At 46.3% G+C, this 23,559-nt stretch overlaps 2 protein-coding genes and 1 pseudogene across 5 annotated transcripts; 1 reads left to right on the top strand and 2 right to left on the bottom strand.

The window, feature by feature from the left end:
* The first annotated feature begins 53 nt into the window (after positions 1-53).
* Positions 54-6,052, top strand: TMEM170A (transmembrane protein 170A). Of its 2 annotated transcripts, none has more exons than XM_081017099.1 (3): positions 54-788; positions 1,961-2,068; positions 3,280-6,052. In XM_081017099.1, the coding sequence occupies exons 1-3, from the start codon at positions 644-646 to the stop codon at positions 3,408-3,410; spliced, it is 384 nt and encodes a 127-aa protein (XP_080873225.1). In that variant the 5' UTR covers positions 54-643; the 3' UTR covers positions 3,411-6,052. The 2 variants fall into 2 exon arrangements, with proteins under 2 accessions (XP_080873225.1, XP_080873224.1); XM_081017098.1 differs by having other exon boundaries at positions 564-788; positions 1,898-2,068.
* Positions 6,053-7,250: 1,198 nt separating this feature from the next.
* LOC308483329 (C-signal-like) lies at positions 7,251-17,128 on the bottom strand. 2 transcript variants are annotated; one of them, XM_081017086.1, is made up of 6 exons: positions 16,818-17,111; positions 13,237-13,288; positions 10,067-10,254; positions 9,596-9,754; positions 8,965-9,075; positions 7,251-7,497 (listed from the first exon to the last, which is right to left on the bottom strand). In XM_081017086.1, exons 1-6 carry the CDS (start codon positions 16,962-16,964, stop codon positions 7,384-7,386), a joined length of 771 nt encoding a protein of 256 aa, XP_080873212.1. In that variant the 5' UTR covers positions 16,965-17,111; the 3' UTR covers positions 7,251-7,383. The 2 variants fall into 2 exon arrangements, with proteins under 2 accessions (XP_080873212.1, XP_080873213.1); XM_081017087.1 differs by lacking the exons at positions 7,251-7,497; positions 8,965-9,075 and adding an exon at positions 9,395-9,467 and having other exon boundaries at positions 9,501-9,754; positions 16,818-17,128.
* A 4,499-nt stretch (positions 17,129-21,627) lies between these two features.
* Positions 21,628-23,479, bottom strand: LOC308483340 (protein S100-A6 pseudogene; annotated as a pseudogene). The gene has a single exon. The product of its transcript is annotated as a protein S100-A6 pseudogene (transcript).
* Positions 23,480-23,559: the final 80 nt, after the last annotated feature.

Genomic DNA, 23,559 nt, shown 5'->3' with positions numbered 1-23,559 from the left:
GACACAACGCTTAGATTTTATTTTTTTAATCGCGGCTTGTGAAAAAGTTGAGGCTCCCTAAAAGGCTGTGAGTGAAGTGCGATCGTACTGTTGTTAGTGGGTGACGATGACAGGGCCCTTACCTCGGGCTTGCTGCGCTATTAAATCCCATGGAGAAGAAGAAAAGGACGCAGAGAGTGGTCATGGCTCTATACTTATTTTTAATAAACTCAGTAATCCACGACGGGAGTTGCAGTCTGAGGGTACAACGGGCTTCTCCCACTGAGGCAGCTTCTACTTCTATTTCCTTTTTTCATTTATGACTTATATTCACCCCACTGCCCTTCCTTCTCTTTACCCTAACGAGATATGCTAGGCCAGGGACGAAGCGGCCTAGCCTGCCTGAATGTGGAGTCGAGCTCAGGCGTCGACAATTCAACAAATTTATTCATGTATTATTATTAAAACCTGGACCCTATATTCATTTTTAATTTATTAAAATAGTTGTATGCCGCTGTGTCATAAAAAAATACGTTCAAAGCGGTTTACAGTACAGCAATAAAAGGGCGGCTTCCGCTTCGTTCACCGGAAGTTCGTGCCTGGAACCGCTCTGGAATTTCCTCTCTGTGGCACTGGCGGAGCGGATATTGATGTCGAAGGAGGCATGGAGGGAGGAGGAGGCGGCGGCGACGACTCGGTCCCTCCCGCCCCGGGGGGCCTCCTGCACCAGATCCTGAGCCTCCACCTGGTGCCTCGCTCGGGAAACGTCACCCGAGCCGCGTGCGCCGAATCCCTCTGCGAGTTCACAGGTAGGTTCCGGGGCTCACGCCACGCCTGCCTTCGAAGGCCCCGCGAAGGGGTTGGGCGCCCTCTGCACATACCCGCGTCGCCTCCTTCCCCCGTCCCACTTGGAGGGGTAGGACAAGGTCACTGTGGGTGCCTCTGAAGGAAAGGGGCGCGCCTGTCCCTGGAGTCTCCAGGTGGGGGTGGGCAAGACCTGGGAAAGCTGCTGCTGGTCTCACCACTCAAAGTGTGTGGAGACCACCCTGGAAATTCCCCCATCAGCCCCAGCCAGGAATTCACAGCCCAAAGCCAAAGAGGGAGGCCATCCCTTTGGCGAAGGCTGACCAAGGGTAAGCAACAGGTAGATTGGGGTCCACATATAGATTAATCAAGGGTTTCTGACTCCAGAGTTGCCCCCAAGATACTTTAATGCATGAGACAAAGCAGCTAATCTATATTTCTTACTTAAAAAGACTTATACCCTACTTTTTCCTTCCTTAAAAATGTAAAGGGACCCCCTGACCATTAGGTCCAGTCGTGGCCGACTCTGGGGTTGCGGCGCTTATCTCACTTTATTGGCCGAGGGAGCCGGCGTACAGCTTCTGGGTCATGTGCCAGCATGACTAAGCCGCTTCTGGTGAACCAGAGCAGCGCACGGAAACACCGTTTACCTTCCCGCCAGAGCGGTACCTATTTATCTACTTGCACTTTGATGTGCTTTCGAACTGCTAGGTTGGCAGGAGCAGGGACCGAGCAACGGGAGCTCACCCTGTTGCGGGGATTCAAACCGCCGACCTTCTGATCGGCAAGTCCTAGGCTCAGTGGTTTAACCCACAGCGCCACCTGCGTCCCCTTTTCTTCCTTAGAGTTGTTTAAAACAGCTAATAATTAAAAAGCAACCATGGTCCAACTGCTGAAGCTCAATCCATAATATAAAACTAAAGGTAGTATCAAAAAAGAACAGCACATAATCATTACTTTGAGCTGTTGCATTGGGGTCCTGCTTCTGGGCTTCCCACACTGCACCTGGTTGACCACTGTGAGAACAGGATGCTGGACCAGATGGGCCCTTTGGCCTGATCCAGGTGGCTGCTCTTCTCCTCTTACTACCCTCTTCTCTCCTATCTCATGGCAGAGATGTGGTATGGCGTCTTCCTGTGGGCAATGGTGTCGTCTCTCTTTTTCCACATCCCCGCAGCACTCCTGGCCCTCTTCACTCTCCGGCGGCACAGATACGGCAGGTTCATGTCGGTGAGCATCCTGCTGATGGGCTTCGTGGGGCCATTAGCAGCTGGGATTTTATCAAGTAGGTTGGCTGTTTGAAACATTCCTTTGCCCCAGCTGCATCCCAGCAGCCTAGCAATCTCCTTGTTTCTGTGTCCAATGACAGGACATATTGGGAACAAATCTGGGATTCCCAATCTCAGACTCATAAAATCTCGCTAGAAGAGGGAGCGTTTACATTATAGCACTCTCTCTCTCTGTCTTTCTCCTCCATCCCCCCACATAACATGACCAATTCGGCACGGGAGAGTTTGGAATAATCCTGGGAGTTTTCGCAGAAACACACCCAAGACCTCAACAGCCACATTTTGTGAGGTTTGTTAAAAATAAAAAAGAAAGGAGGAGGATAAATGGAAGAGGCAGAATGTTGCTATAGTCAAAGAACAAAAAGAGCCCTTTCATTCAAGCCTATCTATCCTATCAAATCTACTTACAAGTGGGTTTCTTGTACCCACATGTGTAGGTGGTCAGATGAGCAATGTTGAGCGAGCCTGGGCTGTTTAAAAGTGTTTCTGACCCAGGTGGGTCCTGACTGGCTGGACAATGCCACCTGTCAATCACATCTGTCATGGAGACGGTTTGACACCTTTTGAAAGTTGAGAGGCCATTGGGGATTGCCATTCTTCTCTTTGCTACCCATCTTCCAGCCTGTGACAGCCAGAAGTATGGCTGTCAGTGAGGGTGTATGTATGTGACTCCAAGATGCTTGATGTTAACAACAGCAGAAGCTATTGTGCCCTGCTTTCGGACGACCCTTTGGTATTCATACTAGTGGTGTTGTGGTTTCTACTAAGGCTAGGAAGCCTTAGGTATGGATCCCCCACTCAGGGCTGAAGCTCCATGGATGACATTGTGAGGACAAAAGGGGAGGGTGAGGAAATCGTATATGCTGTTCTGAGCTCCCTGGAGGAGGAGCAGAGTTTAAAATGTGAAAACAACTGCTCACCCAGCAGGCTGCTTTTGTGTTTTTTAACTATTGGCTTAGCAGCATTCCTAAAACTAGGTTCTGTCCAGATGCGGTTGCACTACAACTCCCATGAGTCCCAGATCATGCTGGCTGGGGTTGAAGAGAGTTGCAATACAACACATACGGAGAGCACCAGGTTGAGGAAGAAGAAAAGTGAATGACAGTTGTCCTTCATTTCTTTTGCTGTGTATTATCAAGTGAGAAGAAAGGGATGATGGGAGATGAACAACCAACCTATGATGTTCCTTTCCCCCCTTCCTGAACAGGTGCTGCGATTGCCGGTGTTTACAAAGCTGCTGGAAAGGACATGATCCCCTTTGTGGCCATGACTTTTGGAGTGGGGCAGACCTTCGGTGTGGTGATGATTTCTTTCTTACGGATTTTAGCCACCCTTTAGCATCCCGCATCAGATGCCATTGCAAACAGAGCAGCACTATGCAGGATTCTGGGGGTGAAGAGGAAAAAGGGCATGTCCATGGGGAAGTTCTTCTATGCAAGCCCCACTGAAATGGATGGAGGCCACAGAAGAGCTTTTCCATGCTCTGACACAGACCCCATTCATTTCACTGGGGAGAACTTCAGTGGATCTGTGCAATTTTTCTCCAGTAATTATCTCTGGCAGCCTGGAGCAGCCCCATCTCATCCTTGGCCAGCCGGCTGAAGATCCTGGAGGAAACCATCCTTCTACAAACACATCTTATAGTCTCCAGATGACATTCTGGCACAACCCTGGCTGCTTTCTAACTGAAAATGAGACATTGGTGCAGAATATTTTGATCAAGTCTCTTCTTGTCAAACAATACAAGGAATGTGTGAGTGAGTGGGGGATGGATAGAAGGTTTAAAACTCTGTGGCCCTCCAGATGTTGTTAGACTACAACTCCCATCAGCCCCAGCCAGCATGGCCAACAGTCAGGAATGGTGAGAGCTGTCCCCTCCAGATACTGTTGGAGTTCAGGTTTCCCACCCTCAGTCTGAATATTTCTGGAGCACTGCCATGTAGCCTGGAAATGTTTGCATCCGCCGTTGAACAAGCTTTCAGCCAATTCTTTGTTTATATTTTGTAAACATTTTTGTAACCTTAAGTGCCAAGCTTTTCTGTTTTGGGGTAATTTTTTTTTTTATTCAGCAAACAAATGTGTGATGGTGAAGCTGTCTTACTGTAACCGAAAGTATCCATCCTAGGATAGTACCGCTGGAGAAACTTCACTACTAAATCTCATTCCTGACAGGGAGAATGCACTTTAATGGACTTAAACCTTTTCTTATGGAAGAATGTGAATTTGAAGCTGTAAGAGAGAGGGTGAGGGGCTTCTTCTGCAAAAAATCTTGGATTCTGGTCATTGCTGTGTTTAGACTGCAGCGAAGGCTGAGACAAAAGTGGTGGTGGGGAGAATGCTTTGTTGCTACCTCAAAATATGTGGCATGGATATGAAGTGCAGTTTTACCGAACCGTGAAGGTTCTCGCTGTGTCCCTTGTTTGCGAGACAAATGGTAGTTGGATGAAATCCAGTAAATGCTACGATAATCAGTTCCTGAACGCTGGGTTGTTCCCTTGTTAATAATGTCCTTGTTGATTAGGTTGTGCAGATTCCGTGTGAAACATTTCTTAACATTTGTATTACGTGAGGAGTATTGTGATAATCTGTTGTCTTAAATCTTGTTATATAGACCTGGATTTTTAGAAGTATGTATATAGGAACAGTAATTGTCCTGCAGACAGCTCCCTGCTGTGGGGACTTGGATCTTTCTTTTTGGAACCCTACAAGTGCCTGGGCAATTTGCCTCTCCTCCAGGGTCCAGTCTTACTACTGTTGCCAGCCCATTGATACTCAAGTGCCATCCTCTGCAGAGTCGTGACCTGTTATCTGCAAATTCAGAAATGCTTCCTCCAGAGATTTGGGGGTGGCGGAGATTCTATGTGTTTACTGGTCCGTCTTTGGAAGATAGATCTTTGCATTCTCACTCTTGAGGCCATTGCAGCATCAATTCGTATTTGGGGTGGGGAGGAGATGTACAGCCCTCTCCTGAGACTGTACAGTGTCAAAATACAAGCAGGTAATTGCTTGTTTAAAAATGCCCCTTTGTCAATATCTAGACAGCTCCTCTCTTACAGGGAGACGGTTGTGGGATGCTTTGAAACAAACTTCCCCTACATCCTTTAGGAGATGATGTTTTCCTGAATGTTTAAATTGGCTCTGATCAGTTAGGCTTTTAAAAATATATAATCCAAGTTCTTGGTGAAGTTCATCTTTTTGTCCAGTACCTCTCCCGTTCTCCATGTCACCCTTCCATTGTAGAATTTGGGTCATGTGGTTGGCTTTGCCAAGCTATGACAGACCTTCACTTCTTCAATTGCAGAAGCTGACTGGGGGAGAGGGGTTGTGGCAGGTAGGTAGGGAATGGCTGTCTTTTTTGTAGGTAACAAATCAGAATTAGCCAGTCAGATTCTCTGACCACATTGTAGAATTTCCAACCACTTGGTTGGGGCTTCCCCATGCCTTAAGGCTGGTTGAGCACTTTATATCTATAATTTGTCACTTTAACTTTCCCCTGATCTGAAAAACGTTGGTATCATATTCTGATCTTTTTTCCTCTTAACTTTCTTCTCTTCAGTTTAATATGTTAACTTCCTGTTAAGTTTTTTTGGGGTAGGGGAAGGGTCTACCAAATGCTTAGCAAATGTGAAACCTGTTGAATTCCAGTGGAGCCTAAAAGCGGATCTCTTGTGAATGCATCAATGCTGTTTACTGTTCTCATGAACCCCACCGTGTATCGGGACTGTGGCCGACGGAACCCCCTTTTCTTCAGCAAGCTCTTTCCAAGGCCTGCAACCGTGAGCCCAACTTTGTGCGGGAGATGGAGAGGCCGCGTCAAAGCTCTTTTTCCCTGAACTGTTCCACTAACTGCTGCGGCAAACGTGAACAAAGCTTTATAAGGCAGGGAGAACAGGACTGTGAATATCAGTTTTTATTTTTCTACCAACACTTCTGATTTTCACGTTTGGTATTTTAGCTAATAAAATCCCAATTGATCCTTGTGTCTTTTGTGACTGGCAAACCTCTTTATGGTCGTTCTCAGTGGGCATCTGGGAAGTTGCTGATTCAGCAGAGGCTAATACTTCTTTTACAGGGTTCTGCATCTCTTGGCTAGTACTTCCAAAGATGAGGCACCCAGTTCCTATGAAGATTTGTGCTGTCTGTGCCTCAATATTCTGTAGTGGTTCCCATTGAAAGAAGACTCCCACTAGTTTCTGGGCATAGCAAGCAATTGAAAGTATTCTAATTGCAAGGGACTGGATTCATAGGAACTTAAGAAACTGTATTTATAGTGTTCCTGGCCATTAAGCCATCTAGCTCAGTATCACACTCAATGACAGTGGCTCTCCATGATTTCAGATGGGAGGGACTGAACCTGGGACTTTTGAGCTACAACCCACAGCCACTCCTTTTTCCTATCCCTACTCTCTTGCCTATTGTCATGGACTGGCTGGATGCAGAGGAGTGGTGGGAGACACCAGGCAGGGAGTCCCCAGGGGAAGAAGGCTCAGAGCCCAGGGACTGGTGGTGGGAGAATGATGAGTGGTGTCAATGGGGGAAGGAGCAGACTGGGAGGAGGTGGTGTTGGGAGCATACAAGGCAACAGGGTTTAGTGAGCAGGAAGAGGCTGTGGCAGAGAGCAGTGCAGACTCCAAGACTGAGTGTGGGCAGACTGTGGAAGAAGACACAGAGTCTTCCCCTCCTGCTGTGTCCAGCACCCCTTCTCCCTGGTCTCCCAGAACACACACACAAATGAGAAACAAGAAGGCAAGGAAGCCTTAAGCTACGAGGGAAGGAACCAGGGGAAGAGCCTTAGGGAGCGGGGTGAAGATGGGGACCCTCAGTCCTCACAACTGCTTCCTTGGAGCAAGACCTGGAAAGAGTTGCTGAGACCACTAGATTCAGGTAGGTAGCCATGTTGGTCTGACGCAATAGAAATATATAAAAAAATTGTCCAGTAAGTTTGTTCTTGGTATGAGCTTTCGTGTGCATGCACGCTTCTTCAGATTCTGAGACCACTAGGCCTGAGATGTGGTTTGTTTCCTACGATAAAGAGTTCACTGGCCCCGGGTGATTTGTTGCTTTATTGCTAACCTTCGCCTGACTCCAGCCCTGACAGCCATTCAGTGTGTTTCAGTCTCTGTTGCTTCTCAGGTGCATTTTTATGGCTAGCAAAAAATGATGGAAGACTAGGACAGGTTATGAAAGCCATGCAATTTATTTCTTGTAAGTGCTGTCATGGCAGCTAGATGCAACCACATTACTTGTAGCTGATCTGGGTTGGGACACACAGACACATCCATCGGGAGAGATCCCTCTTTGGCTGCTGGCTTCACCAGGGCACAATCCTCCCCTCCCAGTCCACCAGGCGGCTATTTTTCTCTTCGTTGATGCTGGAAAGCACTTGGATGATCCCCTGCACACTCTCTTGCACCGTCAGTTCCGCCTGCAATGTGCAAACATGTTTTTGCATTGAAAATCCAAACCAAAACCCGCCACGAGGACACCAGACTTGGGCCACTTGGGAAAGGAAAGGTGGGGGCACCAGGTGTTTCCAGACACCTTGAGCTGCAGAAGCTTCTATTTTATGGATGCCCTGCTGGCAGTTTCTTTGCCGCTTTGAGCATAGTTATGGGGAACAGTTTATTAATTTTAAAAAATCACAAGAAGACCTGGGTGGGGGCCATGGCTGCCAAAGGCTTCAGATTGCCAGGAACCAACCTTCCACAGGGCTGGATAAGTTTCACTTCTGAGCAGGGCCAAGTGGAGGAAATGCGAGAAAGTCCCAAGAATGGAGACTTTTCTGCAGGGAAAAGACCCCGGCCACCTCCTTCCTGGCAACTTGGGTGAAAAAGGCCAGATTCTGGGTATTGGTTCAAGCTATGCTGCCCAACCCCTGGTTCTAATTCCCTCTAGTTCAGTGGTTCCCAAAGTGGGCAGTATTGCCCTCTGGGGGATGGCAGGATTACCTAGGGCAGAGGTTTTCAGCCTTTTTGAGTCCATGACTCCCTTTACCAACTACATTCTTTCTGTGGCACCCCTGCCCCAAAGAGAGGTGCCTCCTCACACTGCCCCACGGGCCTGGGAAGAGGATGCCCCTAGCCTTAGTGGCCCAACTGAGACTGGCCAGAGGTGAACATGGGGCTAGCACCTTACTTTGGGGGGCGGCAGCAGGCGCTGCCAGGCCTGCTTGGCAGAAAGGCTCCCCTTCAGCACAGGGCACTCAGCTCCCAGGCAGGCATGGCACACAGCAAGCACAAGAAAGGCCAGTGCCTTTCCCCCTTGTCTGTTCATTCCCAGCAGCAAGGGCTGGCGGACTGGCTGGTTGGGCTCCTTCACCTGGTTGCTTGCTTGCTTACTGCAAGGCTCCCCCACCTCCTGGCAACCAGCACCCCCTGGCCAGCCCCAGAGGCACCATATGCCTGCAGAACTTGTAGCCAGGGCTGCTGCAACAAACAGCCATGCAAGCCTTGGGGAGGCAGAGACGTGAGAGGGCATCAGAGGAGGGAGGGAAGGAAAGAGAGACAGAGGCCAGTATTGCCCACAGCACCCCTGACCATGGCACCCCAGGGTGCCACGGCACACTGGTTAAAAACCACTGACCTAGGAGAGGCAGGGGGAGTACTGGGGGTGTGAATTATCAGACTCTGAAAAGCCAGTATAAATGTGCAATTAGTTATTACTGCTATGAGTTTTATTGTGTTACTCTCTTCTTTGGTGGGTCATGCAAACCACTATTCTGGCTTTTGGTAGGGTAGGGGCCCCTGGGGACGAGTTTATGGAACAAACAGGGCAGTGGTCCGAAATCGATTGGGAACCACTGCTCTAGTTTGCAAGCTGTGCTTCTTGCTCCTCCTCCGCTATTTTACCACATTCTGATCTAATGACCAACTGCGATTTTGCCACTACGTACCTTCTCTGTTCCCATTTCTGTCTTCACCCATCCTGGGTGAAGTGCAACGCAAAGGATCCCGTCATCCTTGTACTCCAGTGACTGGCACCGCGTGAGCATGTTCAGCGCCGTCTGAAGAAAGACAGAAGCAGCAGCACCGTGGAGGTTACAGGGTAAACTAGTGAGTCATGCAGCTGGATCAGGCCGGCGGCCCATCTGGTCCAGCATCCTCTTTGCCACAGTGGCCAACCAGATGCTCCAACAGGGAGCCCACAAGCTGGGCCTGCGGGCAACAGGGATTGTCAGCTGCTAAGAGAGGCATGCTGCCTTCATCAGTGGAAGCAATACATAGCCATTGTGGCTAGCAGCTGCGAGTAGCTCCGCCCTCCTCCACCCATTCGTCCAATCCCCTTTTGAAGCCTTCCTGCTTGGTGGCCATCACTCTGCACCTTGTGGGAGCCAGTTCCTAACTATGTGCAACAAGGGCTGCGGTCAGTGCTGGAATTTGCACTATAAATTCACCCCTCCCAGGAGGCCACAGTGATGTCAGCGGCAACTGTCCCTGGCCCCACTCCCTGTTGCTGACCCTGCCCCACTTGCACAGATTGGCCAAGATGCAGGCAGGCAGGAGAGGCTGTGCTGCCCACGTTACCTTGCTGCAGCGGTAAGAAATGACGGGGAACGTGGCCATAGAAGGGGGTCTCCCGATTGAGCTGCCGATGGTGGAGACGTTGATGATGGCAGCCCTGCTGCAGCTCAGCCCCTTCCTGTTGCTCTTCTTAGCAGCAGTCTTCAGCATGGGCAGAAATGCCTGCAAAGGAAGACAGGCGTGGGCAGTCCCTTTGTCCCCTTCCCAGGCCCTCCATCCTTGGTTCCCAAATTCTCCTTGGCTGGACCCCTCCTGCATATTTCACCCCCCTCTCTTTCTTGGTCAATACGTTATGAGTGTGGCAGGGTATTAGGAAGACAAGCCCGTCTCAGGAAATTCAATGTAAGGAAATAAGCATGGAGAGCTTTCCGTTAAAGTTGTGGGAGCCTTTTAACATCTGCTTTCACCTGCTGCTCCCTTCTTTGCCCAGAAGAATGGATGCCACCTCTAGCAAAGTATGAGGATAAGCTCTACCTGTGTCACCAGCATTGGGCCAATGAGATTGATACGGTAGACACTCAGCATATCTTCTTTGTCCACCGACTCCAGGGTGCTCGGGGGCATGACACCTGCATTGTTGATCAGCAGATTTAGTCCACTTCCGGCCAGGTGGACCTCAACTTCCTTCGCAGCAGCCTTGATGCTAGCCTCATCCGTGGACTCTGCGGAAAGAGGGCACAGGATTTGTCATGGAAACACCTTCCTCCCCTTTATAGCTTTCCAGGGCTTCAGAGAGAAGACTTTCCCAGGACAACCTGGAAAAGCTGGGCCCGGGGAACTGAACCTGGGACCATCTGCATGGCAAAGAGCTACAGCTGTTCTCCATGGGTTTGGTCACACTTGTTCTTTCCCTCATCCTCCTCAGCCTTGTCCCCATCAAGACTGAGAAAGAGTTCTCTGCTCAAGGCAAAAGCCTCTGCCCGTCAACCACAGACAATCCCTTGTATACCTGGAGCATCTCCTCTCCTGTCGTTCAGCCTGGACACTGAGATCCAGCTCCAAGGGCCTTCTAGCAGTTCACTCCCTATGAGAAGTGAAGCTACAGGGAACCAGGCAGAGGGCCTTCTCAGTAGAGGCACCCTCCCTGTGGAACACCCTCCCATCGGATGTCAAGGAGATAAGTAACTATATGACTTTTTAGAAGACATCTGAAGGCAGCCCTGTATTGGGAAGTTTTAAATGTTTGACATTTTATTATGTTTTTATTTGTGTTGGAAGCTGCGCTGGGGCCACGCATCTAGATGGGCAGGGTAATAATAATAATAATAATAATAATAATAATAATAATAGATGATACTGGGTTGGATGAGCCCATGATCAGATTCAAGTAATGCCCAGCATGATGGTATCAAATACAGGTCATGTTAATCCAGGGATATAGAACCTGGGAAACAGCAACACAGGAGAGAAAGGCATTAGGGGGCCCTTGGAGAGAGGGAAAGTCAAAGGTGAACATGGAAGAAAAAGCTATCAATGGCTACTAGGCATGATGGTTATGCTCTGCCTCTACCAGTTGCTGGAAAGCGTAGGAGGAGAGAGCCATCATCTCCCCCTCAGCTGTAGGGCGACTGAGGGAGAGGCAGTAGGCAGGTGCAAGTCCCATGCTGCCATTTCTGGTAGCGCGGAACCTGCAGGCTCCTAAGCCACCACATCACTCCTAAAACGTTTCGTGAGCCCAATTATTTTTTTAACTCATTGTGTCACACATCCACACCCAGTGATGACACCTGGGCCCGGCCACACCCCCACACCCCCTTTCCTCCACCACTGGGAGAGAGGGATCTTGTGCTTGGGTCCTGTTTGTGGTTTCCCACAGGCATCTGGTTGACCACTGTGAGAACAGGATGCTGGCCTAGATGGGCCCCTGGCTTCATCTAGCAGGCAGGCTCTTTGTGCTGTTATTATATATGTGCCATGGCATATCAGGCAGGTGCCCCTCTTGCCATTTATCTACACCAGTCCATCTCCACTATTTCCTCCATCATCTTGTTCCAGATTGTAACACAATAAAAACAACAACACAATATACAAGAAATAAAAGAAGCAACTAAAATTCAGTTAAAAGCCGTGCATCCAGCCCAGCACATTAAGATTGGGAAAAGAGGCAGAAATATCGTTAAGTGGTCTGTGATTTTCAATCACCTTCAGTGATTTTCAAATAGTCTTGTGGCGTGGGGAGAGTCTGGGAACCACAGCCACAAACCTCAAAGTGATTTCATAGTAAAAACATGAACAATAAAAGCAATGACAATAGAAATAAAACCATTTCCATATGTAAGGAATTCCATATATATAAACAACTAAAAACAATTCCATGTGGAAAAGCTATTTCAAATCCAGCACGGATACTGACCAGATTAAAGAACTCCACTTAAAAAAAGCTTTTAAAAAGAAGGTTTTTGAAAAGAAAACAACCTGTTTCTCATCTCTTCAGTGAAGCCTGGGGCTTGTATTCTCAAAAATGTTGGAACTCACAGGAGGAGAATACTGTTATTTTTATAAAACGCAGCACCACTCTCCCCCCCCCCCACCTGCGATTCCAGCAACTAGCATGCAGAGGCATTACCCATGGTGACTAGTAGCCATTGATACCCGATTCCTCCATGAATTTGTCTAATCCTCTTGGTAGCCATCTTTGCCTCCTGTTTATGCACTGCATGAAAAAGCACTTTCTGTTGTGTGCCCCGAATCTTTCAAAATTCAGCTAATGCAAACAAACCTAATACAACTCTCAGGAAGATGGACTGTAATGCGGGCCTGCCAGAACAGCTACAGCCTTTTGTATGGAAGCCACTCAGTTAATCTGGGAGTGATAGTTAACTGGCACAAACTTTATAATCCTCTTCAATATACATGCCTGGGCCCGGCAAATAATCCTACCTTTATTTATTTAAAAACCTGCCAAGGGCCCCCTTTGCACCACTTTAAACAAGCATGGCTTCCCCCAAAGTATCCTGGGAACGGTAGTTTGTTACAGTGCTACAGTTCCCAGAGTCCTCTAGAGGAAGGATGGATTGTTAAACCACTCTGGGAACTGTAGCTCTGTGAGGAGACGAGGGGTCTTGCCTAACAACTCCCAATACCCTTAACAAACTATGGTTCCCAGGATTCCTTGGGGGAAATCCTTGGCTAAAGTAGTGCTTTAAATGTAGAGTGCAGATGGGAGTCGTAGTCCAAAAGAAGTGGAGGACATTGAGTACTTTGAGTACAGATGGCCTTGCCCCATTTCTATAGGTGGCCTCCCTGAATAAGTCTTTCCCCTGGGGCGCAACGAACACATGGCTCCATGGCTAAAGTAGGGCTTTAAATGTACAGTGCAGATGGGAGTTGTAGTCCAAAACAAGTGGAGGATCCCAGGTTGAGGGAGACTGATCTACCTTGAGTACCTGAGTGAGTAGAAATGACCTTGCCCCACCTCTGCAGGAGGCCACCCTGAATAAGCCTTTGCCCTTCAAAATGAACAGAGCAAAGAGATGTGAGGATTCTGCCTGGAGCATAACTAACACATTGTGACAGGAGGCACTTAATAAATGAATGTTCAGCTATCCACCCTAAATGGAGCCACAGGGCATGTTGGTTTCTGCTGTTCTAAGATTAAAGAACTGAAATGGAATAGAAGAAAATAAATAAAACGAAAGTCATACCCAGCTGCAGAATCACGAGGCAGGGATGTTTAGAAGCCAGCGATCTCAGTTCCTAAAAGGAGAAAAAGGGGGTCATGCGCGAAACAAACCCTCAAGGCTTCCTCAGTGCTGCTGTAAAAATGTCAAATGCTAGACCCAGAAAAGTCTGAGGCCCGAGCATGTTTGCATAATTTCACTTATTTTGCACAAATTGTTTTGCTCTCGTTTGAATTATATGGGGCACTCTAGACTGCTCACTGTTACTCAGCCTCTGGCTTCCGAGATTTTAGCAGACATTGACTGGCTTCACAGTTTTTTTCGAAGCCACAGGAGTCAGAAAGGTGAGAATCTCAAGAAGCTTGTTTTTTTCTGCTGCTGCAGAATGACAGCAGACATACAACTCTGCAGATACTGAATAAATGCCAGGCCCCCAAGGACCTCACAGACTTCTGGTGTAACCTGTGAACGGACATACATGGCTGTTATTATTAATTGCATTGATAGCCCACCTTTTTCCTTTAAGGAGCTTGAGGTGACATACATTGTTCTCCCCCTTATTTAATTCCCACAACAAGTATGTGAGGTCAGTTAGGCGGAGAGGGAGTGGCTGGCTCAAGGGCACCCAGTGAGCTTCATGGCCAAATGGGGATTTGAACCCTGGTCTCCCAGGTCCTAGTCCAGCACTCTAACCACAATACCACACAGGCAGCATAGTAGAGTACATTCTCTCTCTCTCTCTCTCTCTCTCTCTCCCCCTCCCTCTATCCCTGGGGAAGGAATTGTACCCGAAATGAGAACTATGGAAAACACACACTAAACAAAATGTGAAGAAGGCATTCCGTCTCCTACCCCTGCCAACTCCCACAAGGCAAAGATAGGAACAAAAGAAAGAGGAACAGGGTGACCAGTGATGGAAACCAGCTCTCTCAGATGAAACATTTGGAAAGGATAAAAGAATAGAGAGCTTTCTCTTAAAAACAAAAAACCCAAAGCTTTTCAACAAAATAAAAGCCAAACTAATCTAAATGAAAAAGGAAAATAAAGGAGAAAACAAAACAAGACAAACACACAAAAGGAAGGAAGGGACAAAGAAGGGTAGAGACACAAAGGCCTCTATCAGAGGTGCATCTTAACCCTTGTTCCACACAAAAGGTGGTAGACCCTCCCAGCTCTCACATGGGAGCTTCCCTTCTCCCATCCTGCCTCCCTGGAAGATCTTCCCTTCCCTGCCTCTCATGCAGGGTGTAAGGGAGAGCTTTCCCTTTGTAGCTTATGCTGAGCAGTTTTAGCCAAAAAGATGGTAAACGCTTGCTAATTATTATCACCATCATTTCTTACCCACCTGTCTCCATAAGGTACCAAGGCAGGTTGCAGCAATGGAAAAACACAATCTTATTTTGTAAAAACACAATCTGTCAAACAAGCCTTTTAAGCTGAGATCTTTCCCAGCCTGCGGCTGTATTTGAATGGTTTTTAAGATGTTTTAAATGTGGGGTTTTTTTAATTGTATTATAGCTTGCTGCTTGTTGCCCTGGGCTTCTTTAGGAGGAAGGGCAGCTTATAAAGATTGAGGCATCTAATCATAGCCTGCATTTTTATCAAGGCTTATAGTTTGATTAGGGTCTGTATTTTAAAATGAGCTTAAAGATTTTCAAATGTTTTATGCCAGGCAGAAGACCAGCTGCCTAAGTACTTTGGCAAGATGTTTATCCTCCTGGACAAGGGGGCCCCCTGATTTATAGCAGAAAACAATTCTCAAAGTCGTAAAAAGGGAATTACAGGCTAAGAGCAAGGTTACATTGACCCTACATAATTAAGAGTTGGTAAATAGTAAAATAAAACCCTGTGCCTCCCATTAAACTTGAGTCATATCTTCCTAAGGTTAAAGGCCAAGAGCAAATGGAAAAGAAAGCAACTGGCTGGAGAAGGGGAGTGTAAACAGAAGAGGCTTTTTTCCTATTTTATTTTGAGGCTGTAAACTGATTCCTTCCTTTTACTTTGAGAAGGTTTATTCTTCTAAAAAGCTATCTATGATAATGTATGAAATATACTGGCTTAAATGTAATTATGCAAAGGATCTAGAAAGAAAGAAATGTTAAATTCTTATTTCATAGAGTCATATTGCTGTAGGAGACCAGAGGGGCAAACGAGCCCAGCCCCCTGCCAGACAGGAGACGCCATCGAGCACTCCTGACATATGGTTGTCAGGCCTTTGTTTAAAGACCTCCAAAAAGGAGATCTTTCATTGATGATGCATGAGAATGTGAACCCAAGATCTCTGACATCTGTTTAAGATAAAAATTTAAAACTATTAACCATCTGTTTTGGAGGGCAATAGGGCAAGGAGGGCAAGAGGTGAGCTGGTAATTAAGGTTCCTTGTTGAGACAAATGTAAGATATATGACTGCTTATTTGTCATTTATAGATAGAAGAATATATAGCTTTTTGTATCCCATAAAAGGCAATAGGAAATGGGTGTATCTTTTAGGATTGGTTATAGCAATCAGCCAATAGGAAATTCAACCAGGCTGATTGGACAGAGGCAGCCAAAGGAGGAGCAAGGGGGCTGGGCTGAGGGAATATAAGTGCTGGCCATAATGGCAGGAGACCAGGCCAGAGCTTGGTAACCATATACCACTGTGCCTCTCATTTATTTGTCTGACAAATAAATTATTATTTTAATTTCTCTATTGCTGCGTTGAATATTTCATTCCAGCTAAGCGTTAACCACAAGCAGGGTGCTACAAGATAATGATAATAATTTTAAAATGAGGTAAAAATAATTTACAATAAAGAGAATAAGGTGGGTCCTAAAAACACACATCTCAGGGGTCAACAGCCAGGGTCAAGTGGTGCACGCCTTCGGCACACGATGAGAGCTGAAGGTGCTGGATGCATTTCTGTGGAGAGGGGATGCCACAGCTCAGGGGCTGCTACAAAGAACACCCCCTCTCCCTTAGCCCCATGGAACTTCTGAACGGAGTGGAACTAACTTGCACATCTCCTCTTCTCTCTCTCAGCCTGGAATTGGACATGAAAAACTGTCACTTTCTAAAAGGATGGTCAGCTCTGAAGTTGGGGATGAGTGAATCTGTCCATTTCAGTTGCTCATTTCCCCAGTCTTTAGTTCTCCATGGTGGAATCTACCCACGTTAAAAATGTCATGAAAATGCTTTAAGAAAAATTGTTTTGAAAAACGCATTGAATTTGCTATAGCTCACCGCAATTGTATATTTCACTTTACCACACATTTACAAACCTTTTATTTGCAGCTGTATAGTGGAGCCCCATATTTCCAGTTTGCTATTTTTCTGTTTTAAAAGTCCTCATGAGAATTCATCATAATTTCAGTGTGGATTTATTCTAACATGCACAATTTATGCAAAGCAATTTCCCCTAATAGAATGTGTTTTGGTATGTTGTTTCTCGCTGCTCTACGCAATTAAATGCACGCTTTGCCATAGCACGTGGCTGGGGATGCTCCTTAAGTGGGAATTCCAAAAAGGTGGCTGCATCTTAGCTCACGGATTACTCAGGAAAGTGCAAAGCAGGTACGTTTGCATTTAACTGAAACTAACCTCTTCCCATCCCTACGGTCTCACCTGGCTTCTTCCTCCATGTGGATCCCTGCATGTGGCAAAGAGCCATTTTGGTGGTTCTCGTAGTTGCAGGAGCTGCTTCACCATTTCCAGCCCGATACCCCGATTGGCTCCTGTGACCAGGACGCTGTGGAAATGGGCCCCAGACATCACCGACTTAGATGCAGACCCTCTCCTCTTGCTATCCGTCTATTTTCTCTGCACTTAAACTTGAGCTGGCACTGTTTGCCCTTGTTGGTTCCCGCCTATTTATACTTACTGCTACGGAGACCAGCTTTTGTTCAGGGATTTGTTAAGGGAGTTGATGCTACGTTTCGTAATTATGACTCATGGCAGAAATCTCTGGGTAAACAAACACACACTGGAAGTTTTGGGCTGAAAGGAGACTCTGCAGGAAATCACAGTGTACTGAATGTGTTAGGCATGGCAATCTATGCAGCCTAGTTCATAAATACAGCAGAAATCCTTATAGACTAAAGGGTTTCTGGAATGGAAAACAACCCCAATTTATGGCAAACTCAGCCAAAAGAGAAAAATGTTGGGTGGCTGCCCTGGGGCCCAAGCACACATTTCCGTAAGACCGTAGCTTGAAGCAATGATCAAGGGAAGTAATAGTGCCACTGTATTCTGCTCTGGTCAGACCTCACCTGGAGTACTGTGTCCAGTTCTGGGCACCACAGTTCAAGAAGGACACTGACAAACTGGAACGTGTCCAGAGGAGGGCAACCAAAATGGTCAAAGGCCTGGAAACGATGCCTTATGAGGAACGGCTAAGGGAGCTGGGCATGTTTAGCCTGGAGAAGAGGAGGTTAAGGGGTGATATGATAGCCATGTTCAAATATATAAAAGGATGTCACCTAGAGGAGGGAGAAAGGTTGTTTTCTGCTGCTCCAGAGAAGCGGACACGGAGCAATGGATCCAAACTACAAGAAAGAAGATTCCACCTAAACATTAGGAAGAACTTCCTGACAGTAAGAGCTGTTCGACAGTGGAATTTGCTGCCAAGGAGTGTGGTGGAGTCTCTTTCTTTGGAGGTCTTTAAGCAGAGGCTTGACAACCATATGTCAGGAGTGCTCTGATGGTGTTTCCTGCTTGGCAGGGGGTTGGACTCGATGGCCCTTGTGGTCTCTTCCAACTCTATGATTCTATGATTCTATGAAACAGAAAGCACAATAAAAGTACCGTTTCTAAAAAGTAGGGCACAGGACTGGCAGGAGGTTTAAAACACATGTGGGGAAATGACTGGAAGATAATAAAAAGAGAGAGAGAAGACCAATGGATTAAAATCTGAAATTCCTGCATAAATCTACTTCTGCCAGCATTAGAGTTAAAGCTCAAAAATCGTGTTGCTAACTTGCCACCCCAATCTCTGAGCGGTGAGAGATTCCAGGGTGTCCAGGTGCTTATCCAGAGTTTGGTCAACAGAGACTGGAGTGCCTTTAGGAAATATGGTTTTATTTACACATACCAACAACCTGCGGATAAGATAGTAGGGCTCACTGCATTAACGCCCAACAGATTTTGTTTGTCCATTAGTCCCAGCTTTGGATCCAGCACAAAGCAAGCCTGCCATGGAATTTTAGATGTATATAGGAATACTAATTGTCCTGCAGACAGTTCCCTTGGATCTTTCCTTGGGCTTGGATCTTTCTTTTTGCTTTGCTTTTTGAAATAATTTTTATTTGATTTTACAAGTGTAGAATATTTATCTGGATCTCCAGACTTCCCACCCTCCCCTCCATGGGTCCTTTTGTCAACCTTTTCAACTGCATATTATTTCATAATCCATGTTTTATATCTCTCCATATTGTCCATGATAATTGCTACAAATGTTATTAAAATCCTGCTAATGTTTTCATCTGCTTACAGAGGTCTCCTAAATTAATTATAATTTTTTCTTTATCTTCTTGGTTCCTGAGTTTTCTGGTCAGTTTTGCCATTTTGGTGTACTCCCAAAGGCTTGGTTTGCCATTCCTCTCCGGTAGGGACTTTGTCTTCTTTCCATCTTGGATCTTTCTTTTTGGAACTCTACAAGTGCCTGGACAATTTGCCCCTCATCCAGGGTCCAGTCCTGCTACTCTTGCCAGCCCATGGTTACTCCTCAAGTGCCATCTTGCGCAGTCTTGACCTGTTATCTGCAGATTCAGGAATGCTTCCTCCAGAGATTTGGGGGTGGTGGAGATTGCAGGTGTTTACTGGTCCATCTTTGGAAAATAGATCTTTGCATTCTCACACTTGAGGCCATTGCAGCATCAGTTCATTTGGGGTGTGTGTGTGTGTGTGTGTGTGTGTGTGTATAAGAGATGGGACTTGGATGAGCCACTGGTCAGACTCAAGTAATGTCTAGCATAAGGATATCAAATGCAGGTCATGTTGAGTTGGGGATATAGAACCTGGGAAGGGCAGAGCTCAAATGACCATTTTTTTCCATAAATGACATAGTTTTATTTCTTATACAAATACTGAGGCACTCTGTGTCATCTGTCTATGCAAATATCTGGCCTGTAGAGAACCTTTACTAATAATGTTAACTTGTAATAATGTTACAACTCACAGGAGGAGAATACTGTTATTTTTTATAAAACGCAGCACACCCTGCATTTGTGATTCCGGTATCTGGCATGCAGAGATGTTAGCCATCGTAACTACTAGCCATCAATAGCCGTGTCCTCCATGTCTAATCCTTTTGGTGGTCATTTTTGCCTCCTATGGGAACAAGTTCCAAAGTTTATTCACTGCGTGAAAAAGCACTTTCTGTTGTGTGCCCTGAATCTTTCAACGTTCAGCTAATGCAAGCAAACCTAATACAACTCTCAGGAAAATGGGTGGTGGAGATTCAGCTGCCAACTATACTGTGCTTTAAAAAAACCACCACCACCCTGAGCATTGTAATGCAGGCCTGCCAGAACAGCTACAGCCTTTTGTAGGGAAGCCACTCAGTTAATCTGGGAGTGGTAGTTAACTGGCACAAAGTTTATAATCCTCTTTAAGATACATGCTTGTGCCTGGCAAATAATCCTACCTTTATTTATTTAAAAACCTGCCAAAGGCCCCCTTTGCACCACTTTAAACAAGCATGGCTTTCCCCAAAGTATCCTGGGAACAGTAGTTTGTTACAGTGCTACAGTTCCCAGAGTCCTCTAGAGGAAGGATGGATTGTTAAACCACTCTGGGAACTGTAGCTCTGTGAGGAGACGAGGGGTCTTGCCTAACAACTCCCAATACCCTTAACAAACTACGGTTCCCAGGATTCCTTGGGGGAAATCCTTGGCTAAAGTAGTGCTTTAAATGTAGAGTGCAGATGGGAGTCGTAGTTCAAAAGAAGCAGAGGACCTTGTACACTGAGTACTTGTGAGTACAGATGGCCTTGTCCCATTTCTATAGGTGGCCTCCCTGAATAAGTCTTTCCCCTGGGGCGCAACGAACACATTGTGACAGGAGGCACTTAATAAATGAATGTTCAGCTCCCCACCCTTAATGGACCCAGAGGTCATGTTGGTTTCTGCAGATCTAAGATGAAAGAACTGAAATGGAATAAAAGAAAATAAACAAAACGAAAGCCATACCCAGTTGCAGGAGGGACGGACCGTGGTAATATAGCACCCTGTGCGTGCGAGGCCAGAAGTTCACACACACACACACACACACACACACACAGCTCAAAGCTACCTTCCCAAACCGGCTAAGGGAGGCACAGGCTTTAGGAAGGAGGCACGAGACTCTGGCAGGGTCTTAGCGCCCTCCTTCCCAAAGCTGGGCAAGCCCTAACTAGACTTTGGGAGAGAAGCAGGAAGGGTAGGGTAGCTACAGACTGCTTATTTGGTGAATGACGGGAAGAAAAAGTAGCGAACACCCAAAATACCTGGGGATTCCTTTTCCCTTTTCAACATGTGGCTCTTAAAACCAGATTAATGTTTTAATCTCATCAGCTATTTGGAAGTGATGCCAACAGAATAAAATATTTAAAGAATTTAAGAGGTAAGGGGTGGGGGAGTAGGAACAAGCAAGCATTTCATGATTAAAGACCAACATTGTTTTCCTGCTACTTAGCCGGTTAATTGGCTGCTATTAAAACTTTCTGTTTGGAAACAGTGCATTAACACATAAGTTTATTTATTAATAATGCATTCTGCGCAGAAAAGAAGAATTATGTTTTCTATAAATACACAAAGTAACTAGGTTCCATGCCAAGGGACCAGCTAAATTAATAAAGACACCAATTTGGATTGGATAGAGAACCAAGTTCTAAGAATATGCTGCAGTTAAATCAAAATAACGTCAAGGACCAGGCCTACCTTGAAATCCCTACATTACCTTCGAACAGGTGTTGGGAATTTAGGCTGGATCCTGGACTGCAGTGGGCCAATTTGACTAGTAGGTGGCGCTGCTCACAGTCATCTGATGTCACCATGTCAGGCAACCCTTTTCCCCTTTGAGGTCAAACTGTGCTGCAGAGGAAGTTCCCAGTGAACTGAAGCAGGGGTTGAAGTTCAACTGGTCAGCTGGCTGGCCCTGGCTTCAAGCCCTCATTTCAGCAGGTTGTCACAGGAACTCTGCAGTGCAGTCAATCTCCACAAGACTAGCTTTCCACTGGGGTTGCCTGCACTACAGTTTTCCATAGAAACCTAGAGAGTCATGTCCCAATTCCAGGACCCAGCTTTACCAATCTCTTTGCAGGCCACCCCCCTGAACAAGCAACAGTGTTCTTTGGAGTGGTTTTTAAAAAACTCATTCACAGTTACAAAATTTCTTTACTCGACCTCATTTTAAACCTGTTTTAAGAATCATTACACAATTAGTAAGGAAGAAAAGCTGAAGAAATGTACCCTAATTTTTATTTTTTTTACACTTAAAATTTTATTGGACATGAAACCGTCTACAGAGGTATAATCCTGAACCACGACACCTTGCCCCACCGGGGCATACATTTACGAAGTCAAAGCTTCATTGCAAATCACTGCCAAGGCACCCAGGAAAGTGGCGTATTCCTGGAAGTTCACCAATTGGTCCCCATTGCGGTCCAGATCTTTCATTAATGCCTGTATCACTCTGTCCTGCAGTTTCGGCCCAATGGTCAGCTCATCCTGGATTAACTCCTTCAACTCCTCCTTACATAGGCTGCTCTTATCACCATCCTTGCAAGCGTATTTGTGGAAGGTGACAACCAGCAAACCAATAGCTTGGGTCAAGAGGGGCTGCCATGGTGAGAGATCTGAAGTAAGATGGTCTAGTGCTGAGTGGCAGGAAGTGGTCAAATGCATCCTATTTTTACCTCTATTATATGACACCAGTTTGTGCACTAAAGTTTCAAAGCATAGGAACTGAAACCTGCAGGAATGAGTTCGCAAGGGTCACCAACCTTTTTGGCACAATTGCAAACCAGAAAAATTGTTGTGAGCACTGCACACAGCCCATAGAATACTTCTCAAGTTCCAATTCCAGTAGGAGAACTAGTGAAGGTCTCTGTGGATACATGAGCACTCACAGGTGCCGCGGTAGCAACCTCTGCAGGAGGGAATGATCTGCTGATCTAAAGCCTTTCCCAATACCAGTGACTGAAGTTGATACAGTATGGGTTTGAAAATTCAGCATCTCAGCAGGTGAAACAGGTAGTCCCAGCTCTTTGAAAACATAAGACATTTAAAGTTATTGCTACTTCTACAAGTTAAATACATTTACTCCACCTGGCTCCTAAAAATGAATAGGTCTCCAAGGGGACCAGTTTTCCACATTCTTATGTTTTTGGGGAAGAATGTTCAAGAGGCTTTGGACACTGTTGAGCACCCAATAGCAAAGTGAGACGATTGTTGAAAAGTAAGCAAAATGTGAAGGCTGGCCGATTCCTACTTATACTGACACAATGGCCCTATACCACTTGTGAACTGCTTGCCAATTGTCTCAATGATCCCCCTGTTACGTCAAACCAAGGCAGGGAACGAAACACTCATCTCTGCTGTCCTGCACTCATCTTGATAGATCAAAATGGCCCAGTTTGCTTGGCTTAGTGTAAATGAGCAAGTTACCTGGCCTGGTTGAACATGGCCTTGTAGTTAGTCTTGCTCCAGACAAACGACAAGTGGCAAACCAAGAACAAACCTTGGCAACAAGTAATGGTTTGTCTGAAGTGAGACAAAGCACATGCCTAGGTTCACCTGCAATGCTAAGCCAGAGCATGGCTTAGTGCTAGGGAGCACAGCAGCACTGGGGAGGAGTGCAGCAACCACAGTCTTCTCTCTGAAAATAAGGTTTGGTTCAGTGTTGCGTGTCAATCGGGCCATCATATGGATCTGCGTGTCTAGAACAAAACATTTCTTGGTTTAGTCAAAGCTTATTTCTCTTCCAAGAAGTATCCACTGTTACCTTGAAAAGCACTAAATCCATCTCTGTTCAGCTGCCTTTCAACTTACATGACATAGCACCTTGATCACCAGAGGAACGGTAGAGTATTGCTGGGAATTCTCAATTTGCTGCCTGCACAGACATTATTAGTGGATATCAGTGTCCCCTATGGAAGTCCAGCAGAACACTCCAAAACAAATAGTTCTCCATCAAGCATGCTGTGAACCAGCCCATATAATTGACTCTCCTTCTGCTTTCCCCTTCTAAAAGAAGGAAACATTATGAAGAGGGGAAGGAACGCAGGAATGCTTCCTAAAAGCCTCCGTTCAATAAGACTGTCACCAGCTCAAAGTAAAACCCTGCCCCTGCTCAGGTAGCATCTCCCTCTCCCTAACTGAGTCCTCCA

Source organism: Podarcis pityusensis (assembly GCF_964106645.2).
Source record: "Podarcis pityusensis genome assembly, chromosome: 8".
Classification (NCBI taxonomy): domain Eukaryota; kingdom Metazoa; phylum Chordata; class Lepidosauria; order Squamata; family Lacertidae; genus Podarcis; species Podarcis pityusensis.
Note: the sequence above shows the minus strand (reverse complement) of the source record. Positions and strands in the feature narration are given on the sequence as shown.